General features: G+C 59.3%; 1 protein-coding gene across 2 annotated transcripts; it reads left to right on the top strand.

Annotated features, from left to right (window-relative positions):
- The first annotated feature begins 1,163 nt into the window (after positions 1-1,163).
- On the top strand, positions 1,164-19,160 carry SDC1 (syndecan 1). 2 transcript variants are annotated; one of them, XM_077152164.1, is made up of 5 exons: positions 1,164-1,282; positions 15,841-15,922; positions 16,650-17,116; positions 17,551-17,680; positions 17,937-19,160. In XM_077152164.1, exons 2-5 carry the CDS (start codon positions 15,847-15,849, stop codon positions 18,104-18,106), a joined length of 843 nt encoding a protein of 280 aa, XP_077008279.1. In that variant the 5' UTR covers positions 1,164-1,282; positions 15,841-15,846; the 3' UTR covers positions 18,107-19,160. The 2 variants fall into 2 exon arrangements, with proteins under 2 accessions (XP_077008279.1, XP_077008277.1); XM_077152162.1 differs by lacking the exon at positions 1,164-1,282 and adding an exon at positions 1,836-2,148.
- Positions 19,161-27,825: the final 8,665 nt, after the last annotated feature.

Raw genomic sequence — 27,825 nt, 5'->3', positions numbered from 1 at the left:
TCTCTTGGGGGTGACTGTTAGGCCTAATTTAAGTAGGCTTGACCTATCCTTTGTGGGGTTAAGTTTCATATGAACAAACCCCAAGACTGGGGACTCAGCCTATAGCTTTGGTTGTCCACACTGCTTGTGAGAATATCAAGAATTCAACTTGGAGAAGTTGAATTTTCCCCCTTTCTCACCATTCCCCAAAGGGGACTTTGCAAATACTTTTTTATTCACTGTTCAAATCACTCTGGGATTCATCGGGGCATCACTCTGGACAAACCAACAAAATCTCACGTCCCACTCAATCCACCATCACCTTTGATCTTTTCATCCCTTTCTTTAGGGGTGTTTGGGCTATGGCCATTCTAACTTTTTCATGTTGGAAGGGGCTGTCAATAATATGGGGTAGGGAGATGGAACTAGCTGATGTTCTGGAGGAGGCTGGGCCTTTTAGTAAACTGCTGATTTAAAAAAAAAATTTTTTTTAGGTGCAGGAAACTAAACTGGTGATTTTTAAAATATGAAAGGACTCCATCAAATCCTCCCTGACTCCAACTTTCTCTACTTTGAGCAATAAAGGCAAGCAAGACTCCAGACTTCACACTGGTTGAAGGAGTGCAGAGCTGCCTCTAGAGGCGGGGAGCCTACCCTGGTAGCCGCACCGCTGCCTTCTTTGAAAAGGACCTTTCCCCCCAGGGCTCACTGTGCTCCCCCCGGGGACCCAGACTCTAGGGTCGGCACCTGGCCCTGCCAGATGCCCCCGGTACCCCCGCAGCGGGGAGCCCTCCTCACGCTCCAAGCCCTGATGAGGGTCTGCCACCCCCATAGACAGATCTGTAAACCTGAGACCCAGACACTACCCGGGGCGGGAGCTAGAGCCCGGGCGCTGTTTGTCGGGGACCCCCCCCCCATCGTTTAGGGGGAACGGGGTTGGGCCGCGGGAGCGGCGGAGGCCGCCGAGCTCCCGGCACACCTGCTGCTGGGTGGGGAAGCCAAGGCCGGCAGCCCACTGTCCCCGCCTGCACACCGGACCCGGAGAGCGCGCTCCGTTAACCCGGCGCCGGGGAGCTCGGGAGCGGCAGGAGGCGATCAGGAGCCTCCTCAGGCGCGGCTCAGGCGGGCGGAGGCGACTTGGCCCTCGGCCTGGGAGGACGCGGGAGTGAGCCGTCAGCTCGCGGGTCCAGGCGCGAAGGTCATCTGGCACCTTCTCCTGCCTCCCCGGGGCCTCGGAGGAATCACGTAGGAGCAACCAAGGATCTCCAGCCCTGCGCGCCGAGGTCACGGGGGAACAAAGCAGGTCGTTATTTTCCCCTTTGGCCCCGAGGCTGAGGAGGGAGGGCATTGTCCTCACCGAAAGACGCCGATTGCTCGCCGTCCCCGGCCCCTCCCGAACGTGCCCCGCTGCTGAGGGGAGGCTCCGAGTGTCCGCCGCTTAGTGCTCCGGGAGAGGGCGGCGCTGGTGGGAAGCTGCGCGGGAAGGGCGCAGGGGGTGCGGCCACCCAAGGGCCCCCCAGCCGGCCCCGAAAGCCTTCCCGCCGGCATCTGGGCGCCCTGCGCACCTGCGTGCAGCCCGCGTCCTCGCCCAGAGGGCGCTGCAGGCTCGCGCGCGGGCCCGAGGCCCAGCCGCCCCCTCCCGCCTCTCCCGGGCCGTGCCGCTGGGCCCTGGGCCGGGGTGACTGCGGGTGCGCCGCGGGCCCCGCCACCTCGGGAGCGGCGGAAGACGCGGGCTCCCAGCGCAGGCTCGGCTCGGCCCGGCCCCGCGTAGGGCGGGAAGGGGCGGGGGCGGGCCGGGGGGCGGGCCTTTGCGGGGGCGGGCCCGCGGGGGCGTGGCTCTGGGGCCGGTCCCTGAGACCTGGCGCCGCGGGTGGGTGGGGGCCCGATTTTGCCACGGCCCGGGGTCTCTGCGCTTATTATAAGGCGGAGCTCGCCAGGCGAGGTGCGGGCGGGAGCGGCGCCGAGCCGAGAGGACATCCCCAAGAGAGCAGGATCCCGCCGGCCGACCTCGCCTCCTGGTCCCGGGTCGGGCGGGAGCCTCGGGAGCCCCGAGCGCGCAGCCTCGACCCGCGCAGTCCCGCGCCCCCCGCCGGCCCGGGCAGCATGAGGCGCGCGGCGCTCTGGCTCTGGCTCTGCGCCCTGGCGCTGCGCCCGCCGCCGGCCCTCGCGGTGAGTGCGGCCCTGGAGGCGGCGGGCGGCACGTGTGAAGGGGAGCGGGGGGCTGCTCCTCTGTCCGCGCGGGCCCACCCCGGGGTCCGTGAGCATCGAGGCCCGGGGCTCCCTCCCTGCGGCCCTACGCTCGTGGTGGGCGTCGCGCCGATTCCCCCGCCCGGGGTGGGGGGCCAGGGGAGCCCCGCGCGCAGCGATGGCCGACGGCTCCCCAGGTTCCGGGGCCCTCCAGCCTGCGGCGGCCACCGGGAACCCGGAAGGACGGGCTGATCGCTGGCCCACCTCCCCGTTCCGCAGAGGCGAATTCAAACCCGACCCGCGGGCGGGCGAGCGGGCAGGCGCGTTCGGGAAGCGGGCCCGGGGGAGGTCTGCGCCGGGGACCCGGGCGAGGGCGGGGGCCCTCGGGCTTGCTGTTGGCGGCCCAAAGGGAGCCGGGTCGGGCCGGCCGCGGGAAGGTCTGGGAAGTTGGCATCGGAACCGAGAGACCCGGTTGGAGCAACCCAACTTCTGGGCTGCGGGAGCTGTGCTCCGCCGCGGGCGCCTTCCCGGGTTGGCATGGCGGGGGCGGGGGCGCGGCCGCCACGCGAGTGGCCCCGGGAATGGCGCTTCCCCCCTCAAGCGGAGCCCCCTCCCCCGGCTTTGTGCTGAGGCCACGCGCTGGGAAGGCGGGTCTCGGCCGCGCAGGAGGGCTAGGGAGAGGGGAGACGGGCCGCGGCCGGGGCGAGGGGTCGGGCCCTCCCGAGAGTCGCTTGGCGGGCCCAGAGCAGCCCCAGGGCCTTCCGAAAGTCCGGCTTGTCCCCGGAGCCGTCCGCTTGCCCGCCTTCCCTAACGGGGCGCTTTGTTCTCGGCCCTGTGACCCTTTCCCGGGAGCCGCCCCGCGAGCCCTGGCTCCTGGCGCGGGCTGGGGCCTGGGCGGCGGCCAGGTGTCAACGCTGGCCGTCCGGCGCCCCGGGCTCGGTGGCGGAGCTCCGGGGCCCACCCTGCGGGCCGGGTGGCCGTCCGGGGGGATGGAGAGGGGAGGTGCGGAGCCCCGGGCCCTTCCCCTTCCGGAAGTGGCGGCTGCTCCCCCCACATCTGGACAGCCCGGCTTCCCTCCTTCTGGCACAGGGAGGCACGTGGGCAGGGAGGGAGCGCGGCTCGGGCTGGGCACCGGCCCCTCCGCTTCGCGCGCGGGGTGGGCAACAGCCTCGGAGCGCCTCTCCCCTCTAGGATAACAACCTCGGGGTACTTCCCAGTGCATTCCCTTGAAGTTGTGTTTGAGACTGATCTGGAAAGTGCCTTCCCTGCTTCCCAGGTGACGGTGTCGCCCGGAAGTCGTTTGGAACCCAGGATCCCTGATACCTCTCGAATTGCAGATGCTTAGGGGTGTGGGCAGGTCTGGGGAGATGAGAACAAGGGCGTCTGATTTCTGGGCTCATCTCCAGGACCCTCCTGGCGGTCAGATCCCTGGAAGTGGTGCCCCCGTCTCCTTTTCCCTTAGGCTTGAGGCTTCCATGGTGACTGATTAAGCCTTTGGAAGGGAGCCTGGGACTACTCGGGTGAGCCCCCCCCAGAGTAAGGCTTCCGAGGAGGGTACTCCACCCATTCCAGGCAGCGCCTCAAAGGGCGGTGGTGGGTCCTTTGCTGGCTTGGTGAGGGCTGACACCCTGGCACGCTTCCCGGGGCGCCTGGGACAGTGAGGAGGCAGGCGGGACTGGGAGATCTCTGGGGACTGAGTTTCCTGGGAGCTTTTCTGGGGCTGGGTAGGGCAGATGATGTGTCGCAGGCATTGGTTTTCACCCAGAAACTGTGACACTTGGACCCAGAAGAGCAGTAGGAGCCCAAGAGGCAGCAGGCCCCGGGGTGGGGGTGGGGGTGGGGGTGGGAGTGGGGTGGGTGGGAGGTCCTTGGAGCTGGGCAGTGGGAAGATTTCCTGGAGGTTGGGGCTCATCCTGAGCCCGCAAGGCCCAAGCTTTTGAGTCGGACTCTGGCTGGGATCTTAGGTTTTCGTTTCTTTTTGTAAAGTTTGGTCCGTTTTCTCCATGCCAGCCCTCGCCACTCCCTCTTACAGTGGGTGTCCATGTTTGGCTCAAAGTGGGAACATAAAGTGCTTCCCTGGAGCCCACCTCTGCCCCCTTCGTAAAAGGAAACTGCAGTTGGGGGTCACCTGAAGTGGGAGAGGAGGTGTTCACTGATCACTTGGCCGCTCCCATGGGAAGTGGGTCAGAAAACTGCTGGGGGGCCTGCGGGGTGGGTGTCACTCTGGGTGCCTGGCTTTGAATGGGAGGGGGTGGGCCACCAGGACAGGGGCTCCTCCAGTCCACTCCCAGGGATTAGGGCAGGTTTGTCTAGAAAGGTTCCATGGGTCTTTCCCCCCTGGTCTTTTGTTTCTGCCATGTAAGAAAAATTGCTTGCTCTGGAGGAGTGTATGCTGGTTTTTTTCTCTTCCTTGAAAGGCGTAACATCCCTTTTTGCCTTGCTGATGAGGGCTGAGGGCTGGCGGGGGCTTTTCCCCACCTGGCAGTGGCGGGGGCTGGGGGAGGCGCCGCGGGCTCAGAGCTTTCTGGAGCTGATGTCACTTCTGGCTTCAGCTCCAAGGAGGGCGGGGCGGCCTCCTCCACCTGCAGCTCCACCTGCGGGGCCGGCCGTAAAGCCTCATTAGGGAGTTGAGAGCAGGCCCGGAGGGGCCCAAAGGATCAGAGAGGCCTGGGCTCCGAGGTAGCAGAATTGTGGATTTCTCTGGATGAGACGTCCTTCATACCCGGGTTTTGTCAGTAACCTAGAAATCCATGTTACCTTCGAAAGTATTATTAACTTTGGGGAGGACTTTCTGGAATATTTCTGTCCTTATCAGCAAATCATCCTGAGCTTGATTTAATCTGCGCCAGACACTGTCACCCTGCTGGGTGGTGGTGCTGCCTCCTGGGCTTATGAGCCTGCAGAGCACGTTGCCTCTGTGGCTTGGCCCCTGGATTGCTTTATTTTGAATTCTGCTTTGTTCTTTGTCCTTTTCCATCCCTGCCCGATGGCAGCCGAAAGGAACATTTGTGTCCCTGAGTGTTGCAAGCAGCTTTTCCTGTCCTGTTCTGACTTGCTGCTGTTCCCCAGCAGTCCTAAGAGACCAGCCAATTTGATTTACTAGAATTATTCCTAAAACCAGAGTTGGAGGCTCCGAGAAAGGGTCTCCCTGCCCTGGGTGGACTTCCTGGCCCAAGTCGTGGGGATGTCAGATGCACTGTGGTCTCGGGGTGCCCAGCCTCTACCCTCCCCTCCAGGGCTTGGAGGCGCAAGTGGCTGGCTCCCGTGGTGGACTAATGGGCAGCACCTCAGGGGAGCACCGAGGAGACCATCCCCCACTTCCTGGGCCCAGTTTGGGCTGTAAGTGACGCCAATCCCCAGTAGCTTGGACCCCGCTTTTTGAGCCTTGACTTTTACTCCCAGCTTTGGTGCTGTCTCCCCCTCTTCACCCTAAATTTTCCTGGGGTTGTACTTCATTTCTCTGTGTGGCACACGCCTGTACTGTTTGACATGCCAGGAGCGGCTGTGGGCTCAGAGGAGCCCCAGCAGCAGTCTCAGCCCTGGGGCTGCTTTGCCACGTCATCTCCATGAGTCACTGTCCGTCCAAGTCTTGATGTACTCCTCTGTAAAGTGGACGTGCCGTGCAGCACCTGTTCTCCCTGTCCTCGCTCTGCCGCGTGCATGTGCCTTTCATAATGAGTGTGAGAAAGTGCTTTGAGATGAAAGTGCTTGGGGTGGTGGCTGTTGATGTAGACAGAGTTACCTGTGGGTGAGCTCCTGCTATTGAGTGATAGGTGCTTTCCCCCCTCTTTATGCTTAGTCTTAACCCCAGACCTTTGCAGTTCATACTATGGCCACATTTTGTGGAAGAGGAAACTGAAGCCTTTGGCAGCTTCCTTCCAAGGGCCGGAAATGGGAGAGCCAGGATTTGGGGTGGGTGGGGCATGGATGAATGGATAGACTGTCAGGTCTCCCCCAGGAAGCCTGTGGGAACCTGCGAGGCCCGACTGGGTTGGCCTTACCTCCTGGAAGATACGGGGTTGGGGAAGGGTGGTGGAGCGTTCAGGTGCAGGGGCTGGGCCGGCCTGGACAGAGCCTTTAGGCCTGTCTTGGTCTTGGCTTCAACTGAAGGTTGTTGTTTAGGGAAGGGCCAGAGCTCCTGGCCTGACACCTAGGTCAGGGGACAGCTGTGGGACCCAAACAGGCGAGGTGGGAAATGTGGGAAGGCGGGGCTGATGCGAAGTGGCCTGATGGGGTCCCCGTGTCTGCCTGGCACCCTCGTGCTTGTCCCCTGTGCAGCACCCAGCATGTCTAGTCTTTCGCCTTGGGCCCTGAGAAACACTTGTAGAATTAATAGCTCCTTTCTCAAGCCTGAGAGGTCGGCACGTTGCATGTGACCTCGGGTTCCTGGGCTCGGGTCCTTGTCCGCGCCCTCCAGCACCAGGTGCAGCCAGTGGCACTCCTGCGTGAGGAACTGGCTGCTAGATACATTTTGGCCCAGAACCGGGTAGTCCAGCCAGAGAAAAAGTCTCATTATACAGAACCAACTCTTTCCTGATTGCCTGCTCTTTTTTAATAACCCATTTTGGCATCTTCATTTAAGAGCCTCCCTGGAGGGCCTGTGTGTATGTGGAGGGAAGGAATGGGACTAAGGAAGTCTCTGGAAAGAGTGCTGCTGGGCACCAGGATCCTGCATGCCGGAGCACGTTCAGCAAGGGCCCTTTCCCTCTGAGCTTTTCCAGAGACCCGGCTTTGGGTGGGAGTGCACCTTCCCGAACCTCCTCGCAGTGGGGCGTCAGCACCCTGGCAGGTGCTAAGGGACAGCAGGCACATGTGTTTGGAGGCGTGCCTGGGTGGGAGCTACAGACCTGAGGCCACAGGGGTAGCTTTTGGAGCAGGCCTGGGTTGGGGTCACCATGGCAACTGGGTAACTCCAGACTCCGGGTGGGTTTGGAGACCCCTGCTACAACTTCCCCTGAAGGGGAGCTCTGTCTGTGGACATCCCTGCTTCAGCCGCCCCTTGGGAGGCCACTGGGCATTGCCCAGCTGACTCTCCTCCTTAGGTCGTCGTCCTGGTTTGGGGGAAAGCTGGCCCCTCACCTGTATGCAACTGCCCCTGGAAAACTAGGAAGCTTTCTCCCCACCCCCACGCCTCCCCTCTTCTGATGGTGTTTTGCGGTTGCCAAAGCTGCCAGAATGCATATAAAAGAAACAGGCAGGCTCTTCCGAGGGGGGTTATTAACTACAATTTACAGTTCTTAGACTGTGAAAATGTCCAACTCAAGGCATCAGCAGGATGATACCTGGTCTCTAATGCAGGCCGCCGGCACCTGGGACACCGCTGCCAGCTGGAAAGGCAGGTGGTAGGCTTCTAATGCCCCTTCCTCCCGCTTTTCGTTGCCTTCAGGCTCTGGCTTCAGTGGCTGCCTCTCGGCTTCTTTGGTGTTCTTCTCTGTGAGCTTCTCTGAGCTTCATCTCTCTCAGCTTCTCTGCATGTTTCTCTCAGTTTCATCTGTTTTTTATGCATCCTTTATCCTCTCATAAAGGACTCCAGGAAAGATGAAGACCCACCTTGAATGGCTGGGTCACATCTCAATTGAAATAGCCTAACCAGAAGGCCCCACCCACAATGGGTCTGTGCCCACAGGGATGGAGTAAAAGACCATGGCATTTTCTGGGGTGCATAACAGCTCCAAACCAGCACACGTGTCTCTTCCCTTTGTAGCTGCAGCTCAGACGCTGCTTGTAGCCTTGACTTTAGATATCTGCAGAAGTTATGCCTACACAGAAGGCTGGCTGCATCCCCTGTCCTTCCTGATCCTTTTTTAGCAATGGCTTGGGCAGGTCAGTGGCCCTTGGGGCCCCTGTCCCCTGTCTGCTCCAAGGGCCTTCCTTCCATTCAGAGAGCCACACGGAAGGGTGAGGCTGGCCCTGGGGGACTTTAGGGTCACAGGGAGAAGGACCTGTGCCCTGCCTGTGCCCTCGGTGGTGGCAGTCAGGGCAGGCTGCCTGGAGGAGGTGGATGGAGGCCATGGGCAAGGTCAGGCTGGGCCTGGGGCAGGTGACTGATGTGCACGCACCCTGGCGCCTGCCCGAGGCCCGCTCGTCAACGGGAACGGAAGTCATGTCGGGCAGGTTGGGGCGGTGGGGGCAGTGAGGAAAGTGGGCGTGTTACTGCTGCGCTCATCAGCTGAGTCACGGAGACTCCCCCACCCCCCTGGCCATGACTGTGAGCCCATCCGGGGCAGGGCCTGGGTAGAGGGCACAGCTGGGCACAGGCTTGCCTTCTGGCCCTGGCCTGGCCTCTTTCCTGCTGAGTGGGCCGCCCCTGGCCTCAGTGAGCCCATGGGAAACGGGGACTGAAGAGTGGGGGCGGCACAGTCGGCCAGCTCTAGGGGCTGTAAGGCAGAGGTTCAGCTTTTGGTGTACACGACCCCTGCACTGGGCATGGTTGTGGTAGGGAGGGCAGATTTACCTCTGCTCTTGCCCCCCAGGGTGAGTTCTGCCTGGAGCCCTAGGGGTTCAGGAGCCCTGACTGGCTTGGGGCCCCCTGCAGTTTGCATAGCCTGCCTGGGTGTGGGGGGGCCAGGGACAGGTCAGAGGGGGTGGCCATTGTTGGACCAGACAAGAGAGTCGCTTTGCAGACAGCCGAGGGGGCGGTGGCCACTGAAGCCCCTCCCGCCACAGCCCCTTCCCCTGTCCCCAGCCTGGGAAGAGCTTTGCCCCAGAGTCCCGCAGTTCATCAAAGGGGGAGCGAGATGGGGGGGCCAGGCCATTTTTCTAGACTGCAGACATTCATGGCTGCCCTCCTGCCCAGGTGCTGTTGGAGTGGGGACCCCAGCAGGGGTGGGGGGCTGAAGAGGCTCAGGCCTTGGGCAGCTGCACTGATCTCCAGAGGTGTTAAGTCCCCCCCAAACCCTGCAGGGACAGCGTGGTGGCTTGGCATTATTACCGCAGAAAGACGTGTGGCCCCACTGTAAGGAGGAGCTTCTGGGGAGGTGACCAGTTAGGATGTGGCCAGCTGGACGGGGGTCTTCATCCTATGGCTGGAGCCTCATGGAGAAGGCCACGGAGAGAGGCCACAGGGGCAGCTAGAAGCTGGAAGCCTACGGAGAAGAGGAGATGCCGCCACGTGCACTGCCATGTGAGGGAAAAGCCAGGGGACCCCAAAGACTGCTGGCCAGGCAGCAGGCTCTGTGCCCCGGAGGAGGCCAGCCTCCGGCCTCTGGGCCCCAAGCCAGTGAGCTCCTGTTGCACCCACGTTCCTGTGGGAGCTGTTTGAGCAGCCGTTCCCACGGGGCCACCTGGCCCTGTGTGTGGCCACGCTGACCCTTGGGGTGCAGTGCACCCCCTCGGCAGGCGAGGCAGTGGGCTTCTGGGGCCTGGGCCAGGCAGGTCGCAGGGGGTGGGCTGCGGGGCATGGAGGGGCGGCCAAGGTGCTCGTGTACCCACAGAGTCGGGGGTCTTGGGGCATCCCCAAGGCCCTGGCCCCTGGCCATGCTGTGCCTGGCGTGTCCCGGGCTGGCACCTCCTCTCCCCGGGGAGCGCCCGGGCGGGCCTGGGGGTCAGGTCTGGGCTCGCTGGGCCCCGGGCAGTGGGGCGTTTAGGAGCAGCCGACACCGTCATGCGGTGACGTCACTCCAGCTTCCCTTGGAGGAAAGTGGGGTGCGGCGTGCCGCGGGTGCTGGTGCCGGGAGGAGCTGGGCTGTGAGCGCAGAGGCTGGGCCACTCATGGCTGGGTGGGTCCCTCAGACTCTACCCCTCCCCTCCTGCCTGAGGGAAGCTCCCCTGGGCGCCCCGGGTTGAGTCCGCACAGCGCTGGGTGTGCTGGGCCCTGGGAATTGTGGGAGTGTGAAAAGCCCCCTGCCTCAGCCCCTGTCCCACCTGAAATAGGGTCGCTCTTAGGGCCCCCCATCTGAAGGCCCCGGCCCACCTCTCTTCCCTGTGGAAGGTCTGGCTGTGACCACCCATGGAGGGGCCCCAGGCCTGGGGCCGGCAGGGGCTGGCCTCCCCATTAGTGCCCCCTGGGCCAGGGCAGAAAGGGCTGTGTCCTGCCTGGCGCCTCTACTCCCCTGGGTGGGCTTGGGCAGGGGCTTTACCTACCTCTAAACCTCAATTTTCTCACCTGTGGCATGGGGCTTCTCACATGGTGCCTCAGGACTTTGGAAAGGATCCAGTGAAATCATGTGGGGCAGGTTGGGGGTCCTCTCCTTGCCTGGAGGAGCAAGTTTGGGATGTTCTGAGGCTGACTGCGGCTGCCTCGGGGGAGCCCTGGAGCCCGTGCCTGGGGCCCACCCACGTGGAATCCCCTGTGTGAATGCCCAGCTGGTCTTTCCCCAGCACCGCTGACGTGACAGGGTCTGCAGGCATGGCTCGTGCCCCTTCTCTTTGCTGCCAGCCAGACTTTGCTCTCCTGGGGCACAGAGCAGGAGGCGCTGGCAGCAGGGCCCCTGGCTGAGTGGGACGGTGGCCTGTACCCAGAGCCTCCAGGCTGCTCGGTGTCCTGAAGGGCAGCTGGGGTCTCTGTGGGCGCTAATGAGGCCGGGCTGGGGTGCAGGGTCCCTCATTCCTTTTGCACTTTCCCCCATCCTCATCCAGCGAAAGCAATGGCTTTTTTCTCCCCAGAGGGACACACCTCCTTCACTCAGGGTGGCAAATTGCCTGCTGGAGCGAGACTGCCTGGCCTCAAACCCTGTCACTGCCTCTTCAGTAGATGCGTGTCCTTGGGTCAGCTGTGTGTCCCCTTTGCCTCAACTTCCTCATCTGTAAGATGGACACGGAACTAGAATCTAAGGCTGCCGTGAACATTAAGTTAATTCAGGTCAAGTGCCTAGGCTAGTTTCGGGTGCGCAATACTCAATGAATATTAGCTGCGATTACTACTGCTTCCTTTTTACAAGGCTAAATTCAGCTGGGCTTGTCTTTCAGGTAACCCCAGCCCAGGCTGAGCCTTAGATTCGCCCCCCAGCCCTGCCTTCTACCTCCTAATCCTCTAACTGTCCCTGAGACCTGGGCAGAGTGCTGTGTCTCCTTCTCTTTAAAGGGGTCACTCTGAGCTCAGCACGGTTTGCAGATGCTGCCCTGGCCCAGAGTAGCTCAGCGCCGGGCGTTTGGGGCTGGGCAAGTCAGGAGGGGCTGGGCTTGCTGTGAAAGGGCCTCTCTGGGGCCCCACCCGCACCCAAGCCAGCACCGGCCAGCCCCACATTGCCTTGGGTCCCCAGGGGACCTCCTCAGGGGCACTCGGCCCTTCCTTTGTCTCTGCCCAGACTTCCCAGGGGCCTCGGGCTTCCTCTGTCTGAATCGTGCTTTATCTCAGAGGCCAGTTTCCAGGCTAGCCCATTGTTCTGGAGGTGAGAGAAGCCATGTGCACCTGTGACTCAAAGCCAGAACAAAGGGAACTGCATCTTTCTTGCTTGGGTATGAGGTTGCCTGGTGACAGAATTCTGACACAGGTAAAAAAAAAAAAAAATTGCTGTTCGCATCTTCCAGTCTCCCTTTCATAATCCTTTCCCATCTTCCAAAGCTCCTACCCAGTGCCCCAGTTTCAGAATTAGTCCCTGCCCCATATATAATTGATTTGTACTATAGTGTGAATGACTAACAACCCTCCATTTTCACAGAAGATTTTTATTTTAAAGGGGATATGTGACACTAACTGAAGGGATATTGACAGGAGAAATTTTGGTGTTAAAATGGGGTGCCTCCCCTTGGATTCACACAGCTAGAGACCAGGCTGACTTGAGGTTTGTTGCAGCTACAGTTTCTGCCTTAGTGAAACTCGAGGATGCTCTATTTAGCCAGATCAAGGAGAGAGTGTCTCCAGGAACCCATGCCAGAGGCGCCAGACCTGCACCCTGTGGAGTCCAGGGCCTGGTCATCTGGATGGCACGTCTAGGGTCCTCACGAGGGTTGGTGGGGCCGGGCTTCCGGCAGGGGTCCTGGTGTCTGCCAACTGGGGTGTCCTGCCCTGAGCACTGGCCTTAGCTGCGTGGAACAGCCAAGGCTGGGGAGGACCAGTGCCCTGGTGACTGAGAGTGGAGGAGTGGTGGTCCCAGCTGCCACATGGGAAGCCATCCCCAGAGCCCCCTGAAGGGGCAGCCCTGGTGTCCTGCCCTGGCCATACCCCACCTTGGGGAGCTGAGAGGGAAGGATGACACTGAGTGAGTGATCAAGTGCAGCCCCGCCCCACCTGTCCCTTGCAGTGCCCCTCATGCGCCATGTTTGTGGTGCATGCCCTGAAGTGGCCACTGTGCCCAGCTGTCCCGGGCGAGACTCCCCTGCCCTGGGGAGGAGAGTGAGGCCACGGGCTGCTGGAGCCAGGAGCCCCCTTGTCACTACCTTGTCTGACCCCACTGTGAAGGGGCAGCCTGAGGCAGGTGTCCCAGTGCTGGTGACGCCTGCGGGCCTCTGCGAGTCCTGGGGTATAGACACCCGCTTCTGGCTACCAGGGGCACCCGGCGCATAGGCCCGGGGCTTGGGGTGCAAGTGAAAGCTGGCCCTACCCGGCCCCGCCCGCATTTGGGCGGTGGGGAAAGCAGTGGAACTGGTCCTCCCGCCACCGCCCGCCTGGCGCTGGCCTGTGCCTGGACGAGCCCTGGCATGCAGGCCCTGCCGCAGCGGCGCCAGGCTCTGGAGGCGGGAGGGCTGAGCTGCTGGCCTGGCCTGGCCTGGCTCAGGCACAGACCCGGCGGTGGGATGCCGGGGTCACCCTCCCTCAACCAGTCACCCTGGTGTTCCCACAGGCACCCCATGGCATGCCCCAGCCCTCCCAGGGTGGCCCCAGCTGGCAGTTGGGACAGTGGAAAGGCCTGTGAGTTTTACCCCGGGTTTCCCACCTGTAAAAGCCCTGATGTTAGTGCCCAAAAGCCACCATGCAGGGGCCTTGGGGTGCTGTGCCTGGACTCCCCAAGGGCAGTGAACTCTGTCTCTGAGTGGCAGGGGTGGGGACCTCTGAAGCCAGGTAGTGTGGGCAGGGGAAGTGCCGATGGGCGGGATCAGGCCCCCCCAAGCCGAGGCCCCTCACTGTACACGTCCTGCGGGGGCAGCGGGTGGGAGGAGCCTCCTGGGGTCCCCTGCCCAGGCCGCGCCCGCCACTCCCTGCCCATCCTACCTGCAGGCCCCAGCTTGACTTGCACCTGGGCGGAGACAGCGCCAGCTGAGAAATCATCGCGCCAGTCGGGCTGGAAGTACACAGGCTGCCTGGCGGGTCCGGGGTGGGTGATGGGGGTGGGGGCCGCAGGCCTCCTGCGGGGAGGTGCCAGGGCCTCGGGGCTGAAGCTGGGAGAGCAGTGATGTCCTCCATGCCCAGCTCTCCAGTTAGGAAGTGAGCCTTCGGGGAGGAAGGGCTTTGTGCCACCTCGACACCCCAAGCCGGACAAGCCCATGTCACCTGGGTCTCCCTTCCCCCTAGCCGTGGGCCCCTTATCCTAGAGCCCAGCCTAGCCTGTGGGAGCCGTAGGGGAGCTTCTGGATGATTCCGCCACCCCCTTGCCTAGGGGGATCAGGTCCAGGTAGGGCAGAGCTGCCCACCCAGCCCGTGATGGAGGGGCCCTTCCTAGGTGGGGGCTCGTTCCGCTCGAGGCTCCCAGGTCAGGCCTTCTGAGACCCCTGTCCCAGGGTGCTTTGGTCCTCCCTGCCCGGCCCCTCGGGTGTACTCGGGCATTTCAGCCTGGGCTGAGGCACCGGGTCAGTGGACAGGAGTGGGCAGGTGGGCAGGGCGTTGGACAGTGTCACCACCCCCCTCGCGGCCCGCGTGTACCAGGAACCCCTGCAGGCTGTCCCCGCCTGGGAGCCCGTCCACTCCAGGCCTCCTCGCCTCAGCCGTAGCCTCCTGCTTGCTCCTGTGGGTTTCGTCGGGGGGGCTGCCACAGGCTGCCCCAAACCCAGGGGGTCCCCGCTCGGCCCCACGTTGGAACGGATGCATCTTGCACTCCATTTTGACCTGCTCATCCCCCTGCTGGGAGTCGCAGGGTTCGGGGCACCCCCAGCCCCGGCAGGAGGCCATGTCCTCCGACTGGGGGGCTTCTGGTGCATGGGAAGCTGCCCCCTGCCTCTTTCTTGGCTGCCGGACACAGCGGGGTTGAGGCGGGGGTCCACGACATACAGTCCGGCCTGGCCTCAAGCCCAGTGGCTTTGCTAAACCTGCAGACCCCCAGCCTCACCCGGACCCCGGGTCGGCTCTGCGGACGCTGCTCGGAGGCCTCGTTTGTGATGGGTTGGGGGGTTGGACCCTGGGCGGGTCGCGGAGGGGTGAGGGCCGCCACGCAGCCGGCTCAGCTCGGCCTCAGGGCGGGTGGAGGGGAGGGTCAGCTGAAATCTGTGGGTCTGATGTTGTGATGAATGGGCCGTGTTTGTGGGGTGACTGGGCACCCCCGATGCTGCCTGCTCCCTTTAGAGCACCCACAGCCGAGGCTCCGCCCCGGGTCTCTCCAGGGTCTGCGAGCCCCAGGCCCATCGGCCCCTGCTGGCATCCTGTGGACCCCAGCGTGGGTCAGGGTTGGGGGTGCCTTTCCCTCCCGGGCGGGGAGCACCAGCATGGGTCAGGGCTGGGGGCTCTTCTCCTCCTGCCCCTGGAAGGTGGTTCCCCCATTTTTAAAGTTGAGGACCCTGCTGGACCTCAGAATTGCGTGGCTCCTTCCACGCAGCTGGACTTTTAGAATTGGTTGGTTGAGAGCACAGGCTGCTGCCAGCTGAGGCTCAAGGGATTTGTGTTTTTATTGTCGCACAAGCTGAGCAGCGTGCGACCTGCTGCTGATGGTGGGAGCAGCTGAAAGCCGAGGTCTTTGGGCCCGGTGGCTGGTGTCAGTGGGTGACAGTACGGTCACCGGCGGACATCCCTGGGCCCCCTGCAGGCCCAGCTGGTGGCCCCACCGAAGCCTTAGAGAAAGGCTGTGACCCAGACAGCTTGGCCAAGAGCCCCTTGCCCGGCTGGACAGTTGGGGTCTCAGGGATCACGGCTTCTTCCCCAGGGCTGCTGGGAGCAGGCTGGCCACTGCCTTCTGGAAGCTTCTCTGCCAGCCTTCTTCCTATGGGCCTCCTCTTGGAGGTGATGTATGCCCCTGGCCGCTGTGGCTGGGGACGGGGACTCTTCTCGTCCCTCTCAGTTTTTGTTATGGTAACAGGATACAAGAGGTCGTGTCCCATCGTGGCCACTTTCAGGCACACGAGCCAGCGACATTGATCTGTCACACTGCCACCGCTGCCGCCGCCCGCTCCCCAAACAGAAAGCTGATGGGCCAGGAGCTCTTCCTCGATGACATGCCCACCCCACACCCCTGCAGCCCCTCCCAGAGCAGCCTCGACTGGCCCCGGGCTGGCCAGGTGCCCTATCCCTCCTTTCCCAGCCTGGGGCAGCACCTACCTCAGCAGACACTTGCTGCTATGCGTCCCTCCCCCGTAGTGCGTGGACAGGCGGCCTCTGCATCCAGGTCACTGGGCATTGCTGCCTGGGGCCCCTGAAAGCCCCCCGTAGGGCAGCCTTGGCCAGCCCTGGACCCTGAGGCTCCCTGGATTAAGGCCCCCCTAAGTTCCGGAATGCTCCATCCTGCCGGCTCCCTCCCCAGGGGTGTGCTGGGGGGCAGGAGGGCTATAGGGCGCTTCCTGCCCGTGCCCTGGAGGGTGGGGGAGTTCACGGGGCCCAGACACTGCAGGGCCCACCCATGCTTCCACTCACACCCTTTTCTGATCCTTTTCCAGCAAACCATGGCCACCGGTGTGCCCCCCGAAGATCAGGATGGCTCTGGGGATGACTCTGACAACTTCTCGGGTTCGGGTGCAGGTAAGGTCAGATGGGTGTCCAGCGAGTGCACAGCTCCACCACAGGGTGCTGCCTGGGCACAGGGAAGCCCGCAGGGGGCCAAGTGGACGTGCGGCCAGAGGTCCTGGGGGCTGCCCACGGCAGACAGTCGGGTTCACACTCTCCTCTGTACTTGTGCAGGGTATTTGACTCTCTGAGCCTCAGTTTTCTTATCCATGAAATGGGGATGACCCCCAGCCTTATGAGGCTGCCAGGAACTGTGGGGGAGCACAGAGACGCGTGGGTTGGAGACTGTCAATAACTGTTCCCTCATCCTTCCTGTTTTCCTCTTCCCGGGCAGAGAGACCATGGTGGGGGGTGGTCAAGGAAGCCCCTCAGAGGGGGCAGCTCCTGATTGGACCTTGGAAGACGGGTGAGAGCTGAGGAAGGAGGCTGTAGCTTCCCAGTGGGGACGGGGAAAGGCTCCTTTTGTGGCTCCAGGGACAGGCTGCCCTGGGCGCTTGCAATGGCACAGAGTGGCATCTGCATCCATGTCCACAGTCGAGTTCAGCCTCGGACAGTTGCAGCCCCCCAGTGTCTCATGGAGGGAAGGGTGCAGCCCCTTCCTGTGGGTCAGGGCCCTGTGGGTCAGGGCCCAGGTCTTCACCCAGGGTGGGCACATCCCTTCCACCCACCTGCCAGCCTGAGCGTGGCTTGTGCAGGTTTGCTGGGCCTCCCCCACCCACGAGCTCTGCTTCTGGCTCCGTAGGTGCTTTGCAGGATATCACCTTGTCACACCAACCCTCCTCCACCTGGAAGGAGGCATGGCTCCCGACGAGCATGCCCGCGGCTCCAGAGCCCACCGGCTCGGACCCCAGCCCCTTCCTGACGGCCGTCGAGGGACCCGTGGAAGAGCACACAGCGGTCCCGGCAGAAGCCAAGCCTGACCTCACCACCCAGGGGAAGGGGACCACCCACCCTCCCAGGGGGGCCACGCAGCAGCCGACCACCCACTGGGCCTCGACTCCCAGAGCCACCACTGCCCTGGCGCCCACCACCTCCCGTCCCCACAGGGACACGCAGCCTGACCACCCCGAGACCTCAGCCCCCGCAGCCCCAGAACAGCTCCAGCCTCATGCTCTGGACATGGAGGATGAAGGCCCTGCAGCCACGGAGAGGGCTGCTGTGGATGGAGACCCCAGCCAGTTCCCAGCAGGCGAGGGCTCCGGCGAGCAGGTGGGTGCCTGCCCTGGCGTCCTGTCCTCACGGGGGGCATGGGAGGGGCTGGGGCCCGGGCTGGGTGTAAGGTGAGCCCAGGCTCCTGTGCCCGGAGAGTGTCACATTCCCCACCGCGAAGGGCTGTCACTTGGTCCCACTCGCCCTGCGCCAGGGCAGGACAGCCTGGAAGTGGGGCCCAAGTGGCAGGGCCATGAAGAGCCAGCAGCGAGGGTCTGCCCTGAGGGTGAGGCGCCCCGCGAGGCTCGTTTTTATCTGACACGTCGGGGTAGCGAGAATGTCATCTGCGGGTGAAACGTGCGCTTTGCACCGGGTGCCATGGCCCAGGCAGGGTCAGCGAGAGCGGCAAGCCGGGACTGGGGGACGGAGTCTGGGTCTGGAGTGGAGCTGGGCGGGCAGGAGACCCACCCACCAGCTGCTGTCCTGCCCCCCAGGACTTTGTGTTCGAAGCCCCCGGGGAGAGCACGGCTGCCGTGGAGACTGACCTTCGGAACCAGCCCCCCGCGGACCCCCGCAGTGCAGGCACCTCCCAGGGGCTCCTGGACAGGAAGGAAGTGCTGGGCGGTGAGCTCCCTCCCCGGGCAGGGTGGGGCGGGGCGGTGAGCTCCTCCCAGGGCGGGGCGGGGCGGGGCGGTGAGCTCCCTCCCGGGGTGGGGGCGGGGCGGTGAGCTCCTCCCAGGGTGGGGCGGGGCGGGGCGGTGAGCTCCTCCCAGGGCGGGGCGGGGCGGGGCGGGGCGGTGAGCTCCCTCCCGGGGTGGGGCGGGGGCACCCCTGGGTGCGAGGCTGGCCGGGCGCGGCTGAGTGGACCCTGTCCCCCCAGGGGTCATCGCGGGCGGCCTCGTGGGGCTGGTCTTCGCCGTGTGCCTGGTGGGCTTCATGCTGTACCGGATGAAGAAGAAGGACGAGGGCAGCTACTCCCTGGAGGAGCCGAAACACGCCAACGGCGGCGCCTACCAGAAGCCTAGCAGGCAGGAGGAGTTCTACGCCTGAGCGCCCGCCCGCCCCCCACCTCTCCCGGCCCCACTTGCCTCCCCGACCTGCTCCCCGCCCGGAGCCTGGGGGGCGTGGGGGGTAGGGCTACTCTGCTTCTCTGACCTCTGCCAAAAGACTTGGGGTGCAGGAGTTTCTTGCTCGTGATCTTTCCACCACAGCCAGACCCTGGCATTGCACCGTTCTGACTCGGTTTCTCCAAATGGAGCAGCCGCTCCCCAGGCCCAGCTCCGGAGACAAAGGGAACCCCACTGCTTGGACCTGGTGGCCGGCTGTGGCAGGGAGACCTCGGGGCGGGGGGCTTGCGGCCCATGCGTCTGTAGCACTTACGGTGGGGGTCGGCGGGATTTGGGGCGCTCAGCCGCGAGTGATGGGGAGGTGTTGGGGCTGTCCCCAGAGTCCCGGTGTCCTGGGGGGCTCTCATGTATCGACTTGTTTTGCACACGTTTCCTGTAGCTTCTCTGCCCCGCGCCCCATAGGCTCAGTTACTCTGAGCTAAGGTAGCTGACCCGGCGGTCCCCAGCCACGCGGGGAGAGCGCCGCGCACTCCAGGGCACGTTTCTGTCTGTGAACCAGGAGCGCCGGTTCCGGCGCCTATGCGTACGCTTAGTCTGTGTGTCCCCTGAGTCTGTCGTGCCCGACAGGACCAGCCCGCCTCTCGTGGCCCCCGCCTGGCCCCCCAGGCTATCCTGGGGCCTCCCTCGAAGTGGCCGGGCCCCTGAATTGGGTCCTGGGGCCTGCACGCGGCCGTGGGGGAGCAGACTGGGCTGGGATGGCGGCGGCAAGGCCAGAGTGTCCCGCAGCCGTGCCTGAAATTCCTTGTGTTGGCGCCGTCTCAGTGGGACGCATCCTGGAAATGAACGCAAGGGTCTCAGGACCCCCGCCCTGAGCTCCTCGCAGAGGACCAAGCTCACCTTTGCGTTGCCCCCACGCCCCCCAAACAGGAATGTCTTCCAAAGAGTGATAGTCTTTTGCTTTTGGCAAAACTGTACTTAATCCAATGGGTTTTTCCCTGTACAGTAGATTTCCCAAATGTAATAAACTTTAATATAAAGTGGCCGTGTCATCTAACACCTGCTCCTCCCTGTGCTGCCTGAGACCGGGACCAGCCTTTGCGCCAAACACCAGCCACCTCAGGGCTCGTGGCCAAGGTCTTCGGCCATCACCTGGGCGGGCTGCGCCTTCGGGGCCAGAGTCCCTCTAGCTTATTTGTTTTGGGTCTTAATGTTTTGTTTTGGCTAAAGTTCTTCTAGAGGTCGCTGGGTTCGGCCACAGTTATGTAAGGCCTGGTGGAGGTGAACGTGCTGCCGAGCTCAGGAGAACACAAGGCCTGGCCCGGCGTGACCTCAGTCTGCTGGTCCTGCAGAGCCTAGACCAGGGCCCGTGGCTCGGACACGAGGGGTGCCCCCACCTGCTCCTGGTCCCAGGTGGGACTCCCAGGAACCCCTGCGTTTGCTCAGTAGATTTGAGAACACTCATGAAGCAGCTCAGAAAGACGGGGGCGAGTCCCTGGACACTTGTCAGGGGTGGTGGGGAGGGGTCCAGGGGCAGCAGTCAGGCCCCCGTGTGATTGCAGTTAACCTCCTTGCCCTTTCAGGCAGCAGAGTCTGTGGTGGGGTCTCCCAGGCCCGGTAACAGCCCATGTCCCCTCCTGGGCAGGGAAAACTGAGCAGCTCACCCAGTTTCCCCTCAGCACCCCGGCCCGGGCCGTGTCTTCCCCCCTGGGCTCTGGCACCTGCCCCACCTGCTCCTCCGTGCAGGCCCCAGCGTGCCCACCCCTTCCTGGACTCCGAGCCCACTGGGCAGCTTCTCAGTGGGGAAACTATATTCCCCAGCCGCGGTGCACCTGGGCTGGAGGCTTACATTCTCCAGGTCATGCATTCATTCAACAAACCGAAGGTGCCAAGGCCTGGTTTCTGCCTGTCCTGGGCTGCTTGGAGCCTGCCCCATGGCCTTTCGGCTGCTGGGAACAGTGTCCACGGAGCTGACGGTGGGCGGGCCCAGTGCCTGGCGTGTCATCAAGAGCGGTTCACTCACTGCTGTTCGTCCTGCCCACGTCACACACGACACGCTGCTGTCCAGAGGAGTGTCTCGCCCAAGGTCACCTTGGCTGTCCAAGGAGTGGGAGTATGGGCGAGCTGTGCTGCATGCTGGAGCCGGTGCCTGGCCTGGGGGACCCCACATGTGGCCTGCAGGGTCCCCGTCTATAGCCACCCTGTCCCCAGCCACACAGGCCACCTTCTCCCTAGACACCCCGAGAGTTATGCTGAGCCTTCATCCCACCTCTCCCTCCTCCTCTTCTCTGGCTTGGCCGAATTCACCCTCTGCCCTGTGCTGCCGGCTTGGGAGCCCCCTAAGGCCCCCTCCCCGAGGCCCCCTCCCCAGGGCCCCCTCCCTGTCTTGGCCAGGGCTGGGCCGTGGACACACCTTACAAATGTCTGAGAACAGCAGAGGGGCTGAGATGCAGGGCAGCTTAAGGGTCATCTCTGAGCTCCTTGGGCCCTCCATGGGAGACCCCCTCCTCCCCTCTCCCCCACCTCCCTAACCCTCCTTCTCTGCTGGAAATGGGGCAGAAGGAAAGAAGCCCTCGCTTCCACCTCGGCCCCCCTCACCTCTAGGCCACACCCAGGATGGCTGGGGAAGGGGGTAATGGGGGTGGGAGCTCAGCGAATGCTGCCCCAAGAGTTCTTCCAAGGTGCTTTCAGACCCATGAGCCATCTCTTGAAGGAGTATGTCGTGTTCTGAATTTGCTGTCGTTAAATCGCAGCGTCTGCCTCTCAGACTTGGTTCCACATGCACCTTTGGAGGCTATGCTAGGGGCAGGGGTGGCCAACAGAGAGCCAGTTTCAGCCACAGAGTGGGGGGTACGGAAGGGGGGCACTTGAAATAGGTCTTTATTTATAAAAAATATTTTCATTGAGACATAACAGATACAGTCCATGCACAGTATACAATCAGTGGCTCACAATATCATCACATGGTTGTGTAGTCGTCATGATCACTTTTAGAACATTTGCATCACTCCAGAAAAAGAAATAAAAAGAAAAAACCCGTACATCCCATACTCCTTACCCCTCCCTCTCACTGACCACTAGTATTTCCATCTAACCCATTTTTTTGGTACCACTTATCCCCCGTATTATTTATTTGTTTTTCCTCATCTGTCCACACCCCAGGTAAAAGGAGCATCAGACATGAGGTTTTGAACTGGGTCTTGTAGGACAGATTCATGTCAACCTCCCAAAAAGGGCGGAAGGCATTCTGGGCAGAGAGCCGAGGCGGAAACGAGGGCCAAAGAGCTCTGGGGTGTGTGGGGTGGCGGCAGATGCAGAGGGGCTGTGGCCGGGTCGGGCGACCTTGGAAGCTGAACGTGCCACTGTGAATGGGGGGCCGGCCACGGGGAGGGGTGCCCAGAGGCCGGGGCGCCCAGCCCAGCTGCAGGGCTGGGGAGGGGAACCGGCACCCCTGGGAGGCCGGGCACTGCCTTGTGCTCCCACATGTTCCCAGGTGGAGCCGAGGGAAAAGGCACCTGTGAAGGGCAGCAGAAGGGATAGTAGTCCTGGGGCTGGGACTCGAGGTGGGTGGTCTCACGCCCACTCCCAGGTTAGGCAAGAAGGCAGGGCCCATCAGCACCCAGGAGAAAAGGCTTTGACCAAGACCTGGCGGCGTCTCCGCAGGGAGGTGAGGGCTGTGCTGCCCCTTCACACGCCCGTCCACCTCTGTCCCCACCGGCCACACGCCATCCCCTTCTCTCCAGCCTGGCAGAGAAGAAAGGTGGGCTGGGGGAGGGCATGAGCTCCTGGCCCCTGGGGCGCCGTAGGCACAAGTTGGGCGGGAGGGTCCCCAGGAGCCCGGGAAGGACGCGGCGGGGGACCTGCGCTGGGGCCCCCAGCACTAAAGCACTAAAGCTGAGTGGGCTGGGGGATCCAATCCCACCCAGCTCTGCCCGGCCCTGGCATAGCCGTGGAGCAGGCGCTCTCTCTCTCCCAGGCCGGGCCCGTCCCCGAGTTGGGCTTTGAGCCCTGTGTGAGAGCTGGAGCACAGGAGGGCAGCGGGACAGCTTTCGTGCCCTCGTGGTGTGTGGATGTGAGAAGGCGCATGAGTGTGCCCCGAAATCAGGACCCCAGGACCCTACCCCATGTCTACCCAACTTCAGGGCCGGTATTCCCCAGGGAGAGGCACTGTATGTTCTCAGCGTGTCCTTAGCTCCTGGGCCACGCCCTCCTGCCGTGTTCCTGCTCGTCCTGTTCACGTGGGCCTCCCGCTTCTCCCGCGCCCCCCAGGACAGGCTCTAGGATCCGCCCCGCAGGCAGCTCCCAGCAATAGGGAGGCTCAGCCTCTGGGGCGCTCCCTCTGCTGCCTGCTGCTGCTGTTCTGCTCGGAATCAAGCCCTCTTTAGAAGCTTCTGAACAGCCCACGACTCTGCCACATGCCCATCAAAGAGGCTAAAATTAGAGACAGACCATATCATGGAGAGGCTGTGGGGCCACCGGAACTCACACTGCTGGGGAGAGTATAAATTATGCAGATGCATCTACTAGAGCAAAACACACGTGAGCAAGTGAGATGAGCGTGCACGTCTGCTGAAAGTCATTGTTGAAAGGCACATCGGGGTCAGGTTTGCAGAGGACAGTATTTTATTCAGGACATCAAAGCTGTGCAGCAGCAAAGGCAGCCAGATGACCGCAAGAACAGAAGTGGCTTCAGGGGTCTAGGAGGGCAAAGAAAGCCATTTTTATAGACATGAAAAGGAACTCAGCTCCACTCCTGTTGTCCCTACTGTAGGGGCGGGGTTAGGGCGGGTGGGCTCTATTTTGTACGGGGTCAAAAGTAATGAACTAGGGGCTTGATTGGCTCTCTGGTCAGCTCCTGGGTGGGGATTCCAGTTTGAAAAGCTGTGGAGAGGACACTCAAGAGGGCGTTCAAAGAAGAGGTAGGACATGAGTTTTGGGGCTCTGAGGGGTCCCTAGGGCTTTCTGTACATAATTTCATCCATTTTCCCTCTATGTCATTCCCTGGGTTACAATAGTTTGACCAAAGATGTTATTAGTCTTTCATTCACCACTAAAAATCTCTCTTATTTCATTGCCGATTTCCTGGGTTAGCTGAAGTTTGAGATTTCTCTTTGTCCCATTCACACTTGTGAATCAGTTGTATCAACTGTCAAGTTGTTGGCTACATAGTAGCACTAAGAGTGGAGGGATCAGATGCCGAATGAGGGATATTATGAATGTGACTAAGAGGGAGACACGCGCCCCTGTTAGACCATCTCTGAGCCCAGGTTCCCATGCCCTAGAAGCCAACCAAACAGCAGCTCAGAGCAACCAGATTTAGGGAGTGTCACATAGGCTTGTGCTGCCAACACCTCTTGGTATGCATCCTCTTGACTGACATTTGCAAATACCCGGCACTGGTCCCCACAAGAGCACACACCCTTCCTTGGATATAGTCCAGTGCTCATCTGTTTCGTAGAGTCACGTGAAGTTCCGATATGTTATCAGCTAGTGAGCTGATGGCCTGCCCCAGGTGGGAGAGGGAGTTCTCTAACTTTAGAGCTTCCCTCATTCCATCTGTAATCTTAGAGTGTCTCTTCCAGCACAGGGGTACCTGCCCCATGACGAAGGGAACAAATAGCGAAAACAGAACACGCCATGAGTTCAGCCTGGGTTATGGATTTTTCCATGGTCCATTTAGAGCTGTCCACTAGTCTGGTGAGAGTCTCTTCGTGGGTTTCTACAGCATGGGAGGAGATCATAAGATTCCTCATGCACCCACCAGAATGGCCATTATCAACAAAACAGAAAATGACAAGTGCTGGAGAGGATGCGGAGAAAGAGGCACACTTATCCACTGTTGGTGGGAATGTCAAATGGTGCAACCACTGTGGAAGGCAATTTGGCGGTTCCTCAAAAAGCTGAATATAGAATTGCCATACGACCCAGCAATACCATTGCTGGGTATCTACTCAAAGGACTTAAGGGCAAAGACACAAATGGACATTTGCACACCAATGTTTATAGCAGCGTTATTTACAATTGCAAAGAGATGGAAACAGCCAAAATGTCCATCAACAGACCAGTGGCTAAACAAACTGTGGTATATACATACGATGGAATATTATGCAGCTTTAAGACAGAATAAACTTATGAAGCATGTAATAACATGGATGGACCTAGAGAACATTATGCTGAGTGAGTCTAGCCAAAAACTAAAGGACAAATACTGTATGGTCCCACTGATGTGAACCGACATTCGAGAATAAACTTGGAATATGTCATTGGTAACAGAGTCCAGCAGGAGTTAGAAACAGGGTAAGATAATGGGTGATTGGAGCTGAAGGGATACAGACTGTGCAACAGGACTAGATACAAAAACTCAAAAATGGACAGCACAATAATACCTAATTGTAAAGTAATCATGTTAAAACACTGAATGAAGCTGCATCTGAGCTATAGGTTTTTTTTGTGTGTGTCTGTCTGTTTGTCTTTTTTTTTGTACTATTATTACTATTTTTTCTCTATATTAACATTCTATATCTTTTTCTGTTGTTTTGCTAGTTCTTCTAAATCAATGCACATTACTAAGAAATGATGATCATGCATCTATGTGATGATATTAAGAATTAATGATTGCATATGTAGAATGGAATGATTTCTAAATGTTGGGTTAATTTCTTTTTTTTTCTTTAATTAATAAAAATAATAAAAAAAAGATTCCTCATGCTTCCCTCTTGGATGCTGATCCTAAATAGCCACCTGGGAAATAGCATAAGCTATAGAACAGGAACTAACCCAACTTATGGATGCTACTTTTTATGTTTGTGCCCCAATACAAAATAATGTCCTGAAAGAGATCAATAAGGGTGTCTTTTGCCTTTAAGGAATGAGATATTGGTAAGTAGAGGTAATTAGGTGAAAATGCCAGAAGAATCATCACCCTCATCATCTTCATTGTTATCTGATATCTTAGTCCCATTTAATCAACACATCCCCTTGCCTACACTTTCAGCCCATTGGAAAATTGTGCCTTGAGTGGAAAATTCCTTATGTTATTAAAAAATTGGGGTGCTTGGAGTGAAATGATGTCTCTAAAGGGGGTCTGGCCTTACAGTGTGCTCCTGGCCCGTGAACGTAAAAGGAGTCTTGCCACATAGAAGTTGGACATTTACTTTGCCCCCCAGGGTGCTCATTGTTATCTATCTGGTTTCTGATAAAAACATCACATTTCCTGGGTGTGAGAGACGCCACATTGTCATCCAGTCTTGGGGTCTCTTAAGACATAGTCCAGAGTCATTCCAAAAAGGAGCTCTACCTGATGGGGCATCTGGTGTTTCCAGAGAGGGCCGAGTCTGCAGGTGTGGGGGGGAAGGATACTGCTTCGGGACAAGGTGGGCGGGTGAGTACAGACCCAGCAGCTGCTCTGGTTGATTTCATCTGCAACAGTATACTAGATGGACAAAGAAATTGGGTTCAAAGTAGGGGAGAAATAGGGGTGAAAAGAAGATAAAGGAAAATCATGGTGAAGATAGGGTATTATTAGGAAAGGAGATTGGGCATTGTAAGGGGTAGGACGAATAAGAGAAGGTTTAGACAAAGATGAAAAGTAAGAGAGAATTCTAGTCTCACCAAATGTCCCACATGTTCATTCACATCGTTGCATGCCTGATGACTTTGTTCCTTCTTGTAGAAGCACAACCTTCGTTCAGAAGTTAACATCTTCATTCCCCAATCTACTTCTCCATCAGTGCATCCTTCAGCCACCTGCATTCATTGGGCATCATGTATAGAGCCCACAGTCCACAATCCATCAACATTCTCAATTTTAGATAATTTCGTTGTTTCCAAGAGAAAGAAAACCAATAAACACACCCTGGCCAAATAGGAAATCTAAACCTCCTCTTAACTCTCATCCCTCTCCCCATTATTTACCTCTGCTGTTGCTGTGGTAGTGCTGATGGTTTCCTTTTGAACATAGCTCATAGCATGCAATAACAGTCTCCCCCTGTACCCTGCACTTACACACTCTTTGTACAAAAATCATATCTTTGAAATAATTCTTGTGAGAACTCATTCATATTTCTAGTGTTAATCAGTGGGACACATAGGTCTATACAATTTTGTTCATCTTCAATATGGTAATATTGAAGTATGGTAATATTACTTATAGACCCACTAGAGAATCACCTTCACTCCTATCTATTCCCTTCCATTGGAGTTCAACCCCATTAACTAATGGTTCACCCATCTCTAGCTTCCATGTATCTTGAAGTCCCCTATATTCAGTATTATAAGCCTCTGATTATACCTTTATGCTGGTCATAAAAGTGGAATCATACAGTATCTATCCTTTTGTGTCTGGCTAATTTCACTAAGCATTATGCCTCAAGGTTCATCCATCTTGTCATGTGTTTCAGGACATCATTTTGTCTTACTGCTGCATAGTATTTCATCATACATGTATACCACATTTTGTTGATCCACTAGTCTGTTGATGGGCATTTGGTTTGTTTCCATCTTTTGGCAGTTGTGAATAATGCTGCTATGAACATCAGTGTGAAAAGGTCTGTTTGTGTCACTGTTTTCAGATCTTCTGGGTATATAGCAAGTAGTGCTATTGCTGGGTCATAGGGCTGTCCGCAGCCGTCTCGTTCGGCTTCTGATCCCCGGCCGGCGAAGGGAACAGGAGGGGAGAAAGAGACAGACGCAGGCAAACCAACTTAAGTGACAAACACGGGTTCGAGGCACGCAGCGGTTGTGAGCACAGACCTTTACTGGAGTTAAGCTTGCATTCTCTGTTACAGGTTCCACGCGGGACAGAATACCCCGCGGGGGAACAACCTCTATGCGGCCGTCAGGTACGGCTCCCTGTGGGTCGTCTCCACCCACCCTGTCCGGGTAACCTCTTATATACTGTGCCCAAACCCAATAGGTTAGTGCCACGTATACAGAGGTGATTGGAAGATAGGGTTGGTGGGCGCGTACGTCATACGCGGAAACAGGATGCGGGCGCCATCTTGGCTCACTCGATGGGCGGGGGGAACTCTAGAGCAGGCTGCAGCGCGACCACTAGGCCTGACCCGGGAGGCGGCTCTCCACATAGGGCAACTCGATATTTAGTTTCCTAAGGAACCACCAAACAGTCTTCCATAGTGGCTGCACTGTTGTACATTCCCACCAGCAGTGCATGAATGTCCCACATCCTCTCCAACATTTATAGTTTCCTGTTTGTTTAATAGCAGCCATTCTTATAGGTGTGGGGTGGTGTCTCATTGTAGTCTTGATCTGCATTTCTCTTACAGCCAGTGAAAATGGCATCTCTTCATGTGCTTTTGAGCCATCTGTATTCGCTCATCAGAAGAATGTTTATTCATATCTTTAGCCCATTTTATAATTGGGTTGTTTGTCCATTTGTTGTTGCATTGTATGATTTCTTTTTATATGAAGGAAATCAAACTTTTGTCTGAAATTTTATTTCCAAGTATTTTCTCTCACTGAGTTGGCTGCTTTTTCAACTTTTTCACAAAGTCTTTTGAGGTTCAAAAGCATTTGATTTTGAGGAGTTCCCATTTATCTATTTTTTTCTTTTGTTGCTTATGCTTTGGGTGTAAAATTTTGGAAGCTACCTCCTATTACTAGGTCTTGAAGATGTTTCCCTACATTTTCTTGTAGAAACTTTATGGTGCTAGATCTTACATTTAGGTGTTTGACCCACTTTGAGTT

This window comes from Tamandua tetradactyla, chromosome 3, assembly GCF_023851605.1.
Source record: "Tamandua tetradactyla isolate mTamTet1 chromosome 3, mTamTet1.pri, whole genome shotgun sequence".
Classification (NCBI taxonomy): domain Eukaryota; kingdom Metazoa; phylum Chordata; class Mammalia; order Pilosa; family Myrmecophagidae; genus Tamandua; species Tamandua tetradactyla.
The sequence above is the reverse complement of the archived record's forward strand: the minus strand, read 5'-3'. Positions and strand labels throughout refer to the sequence as shown.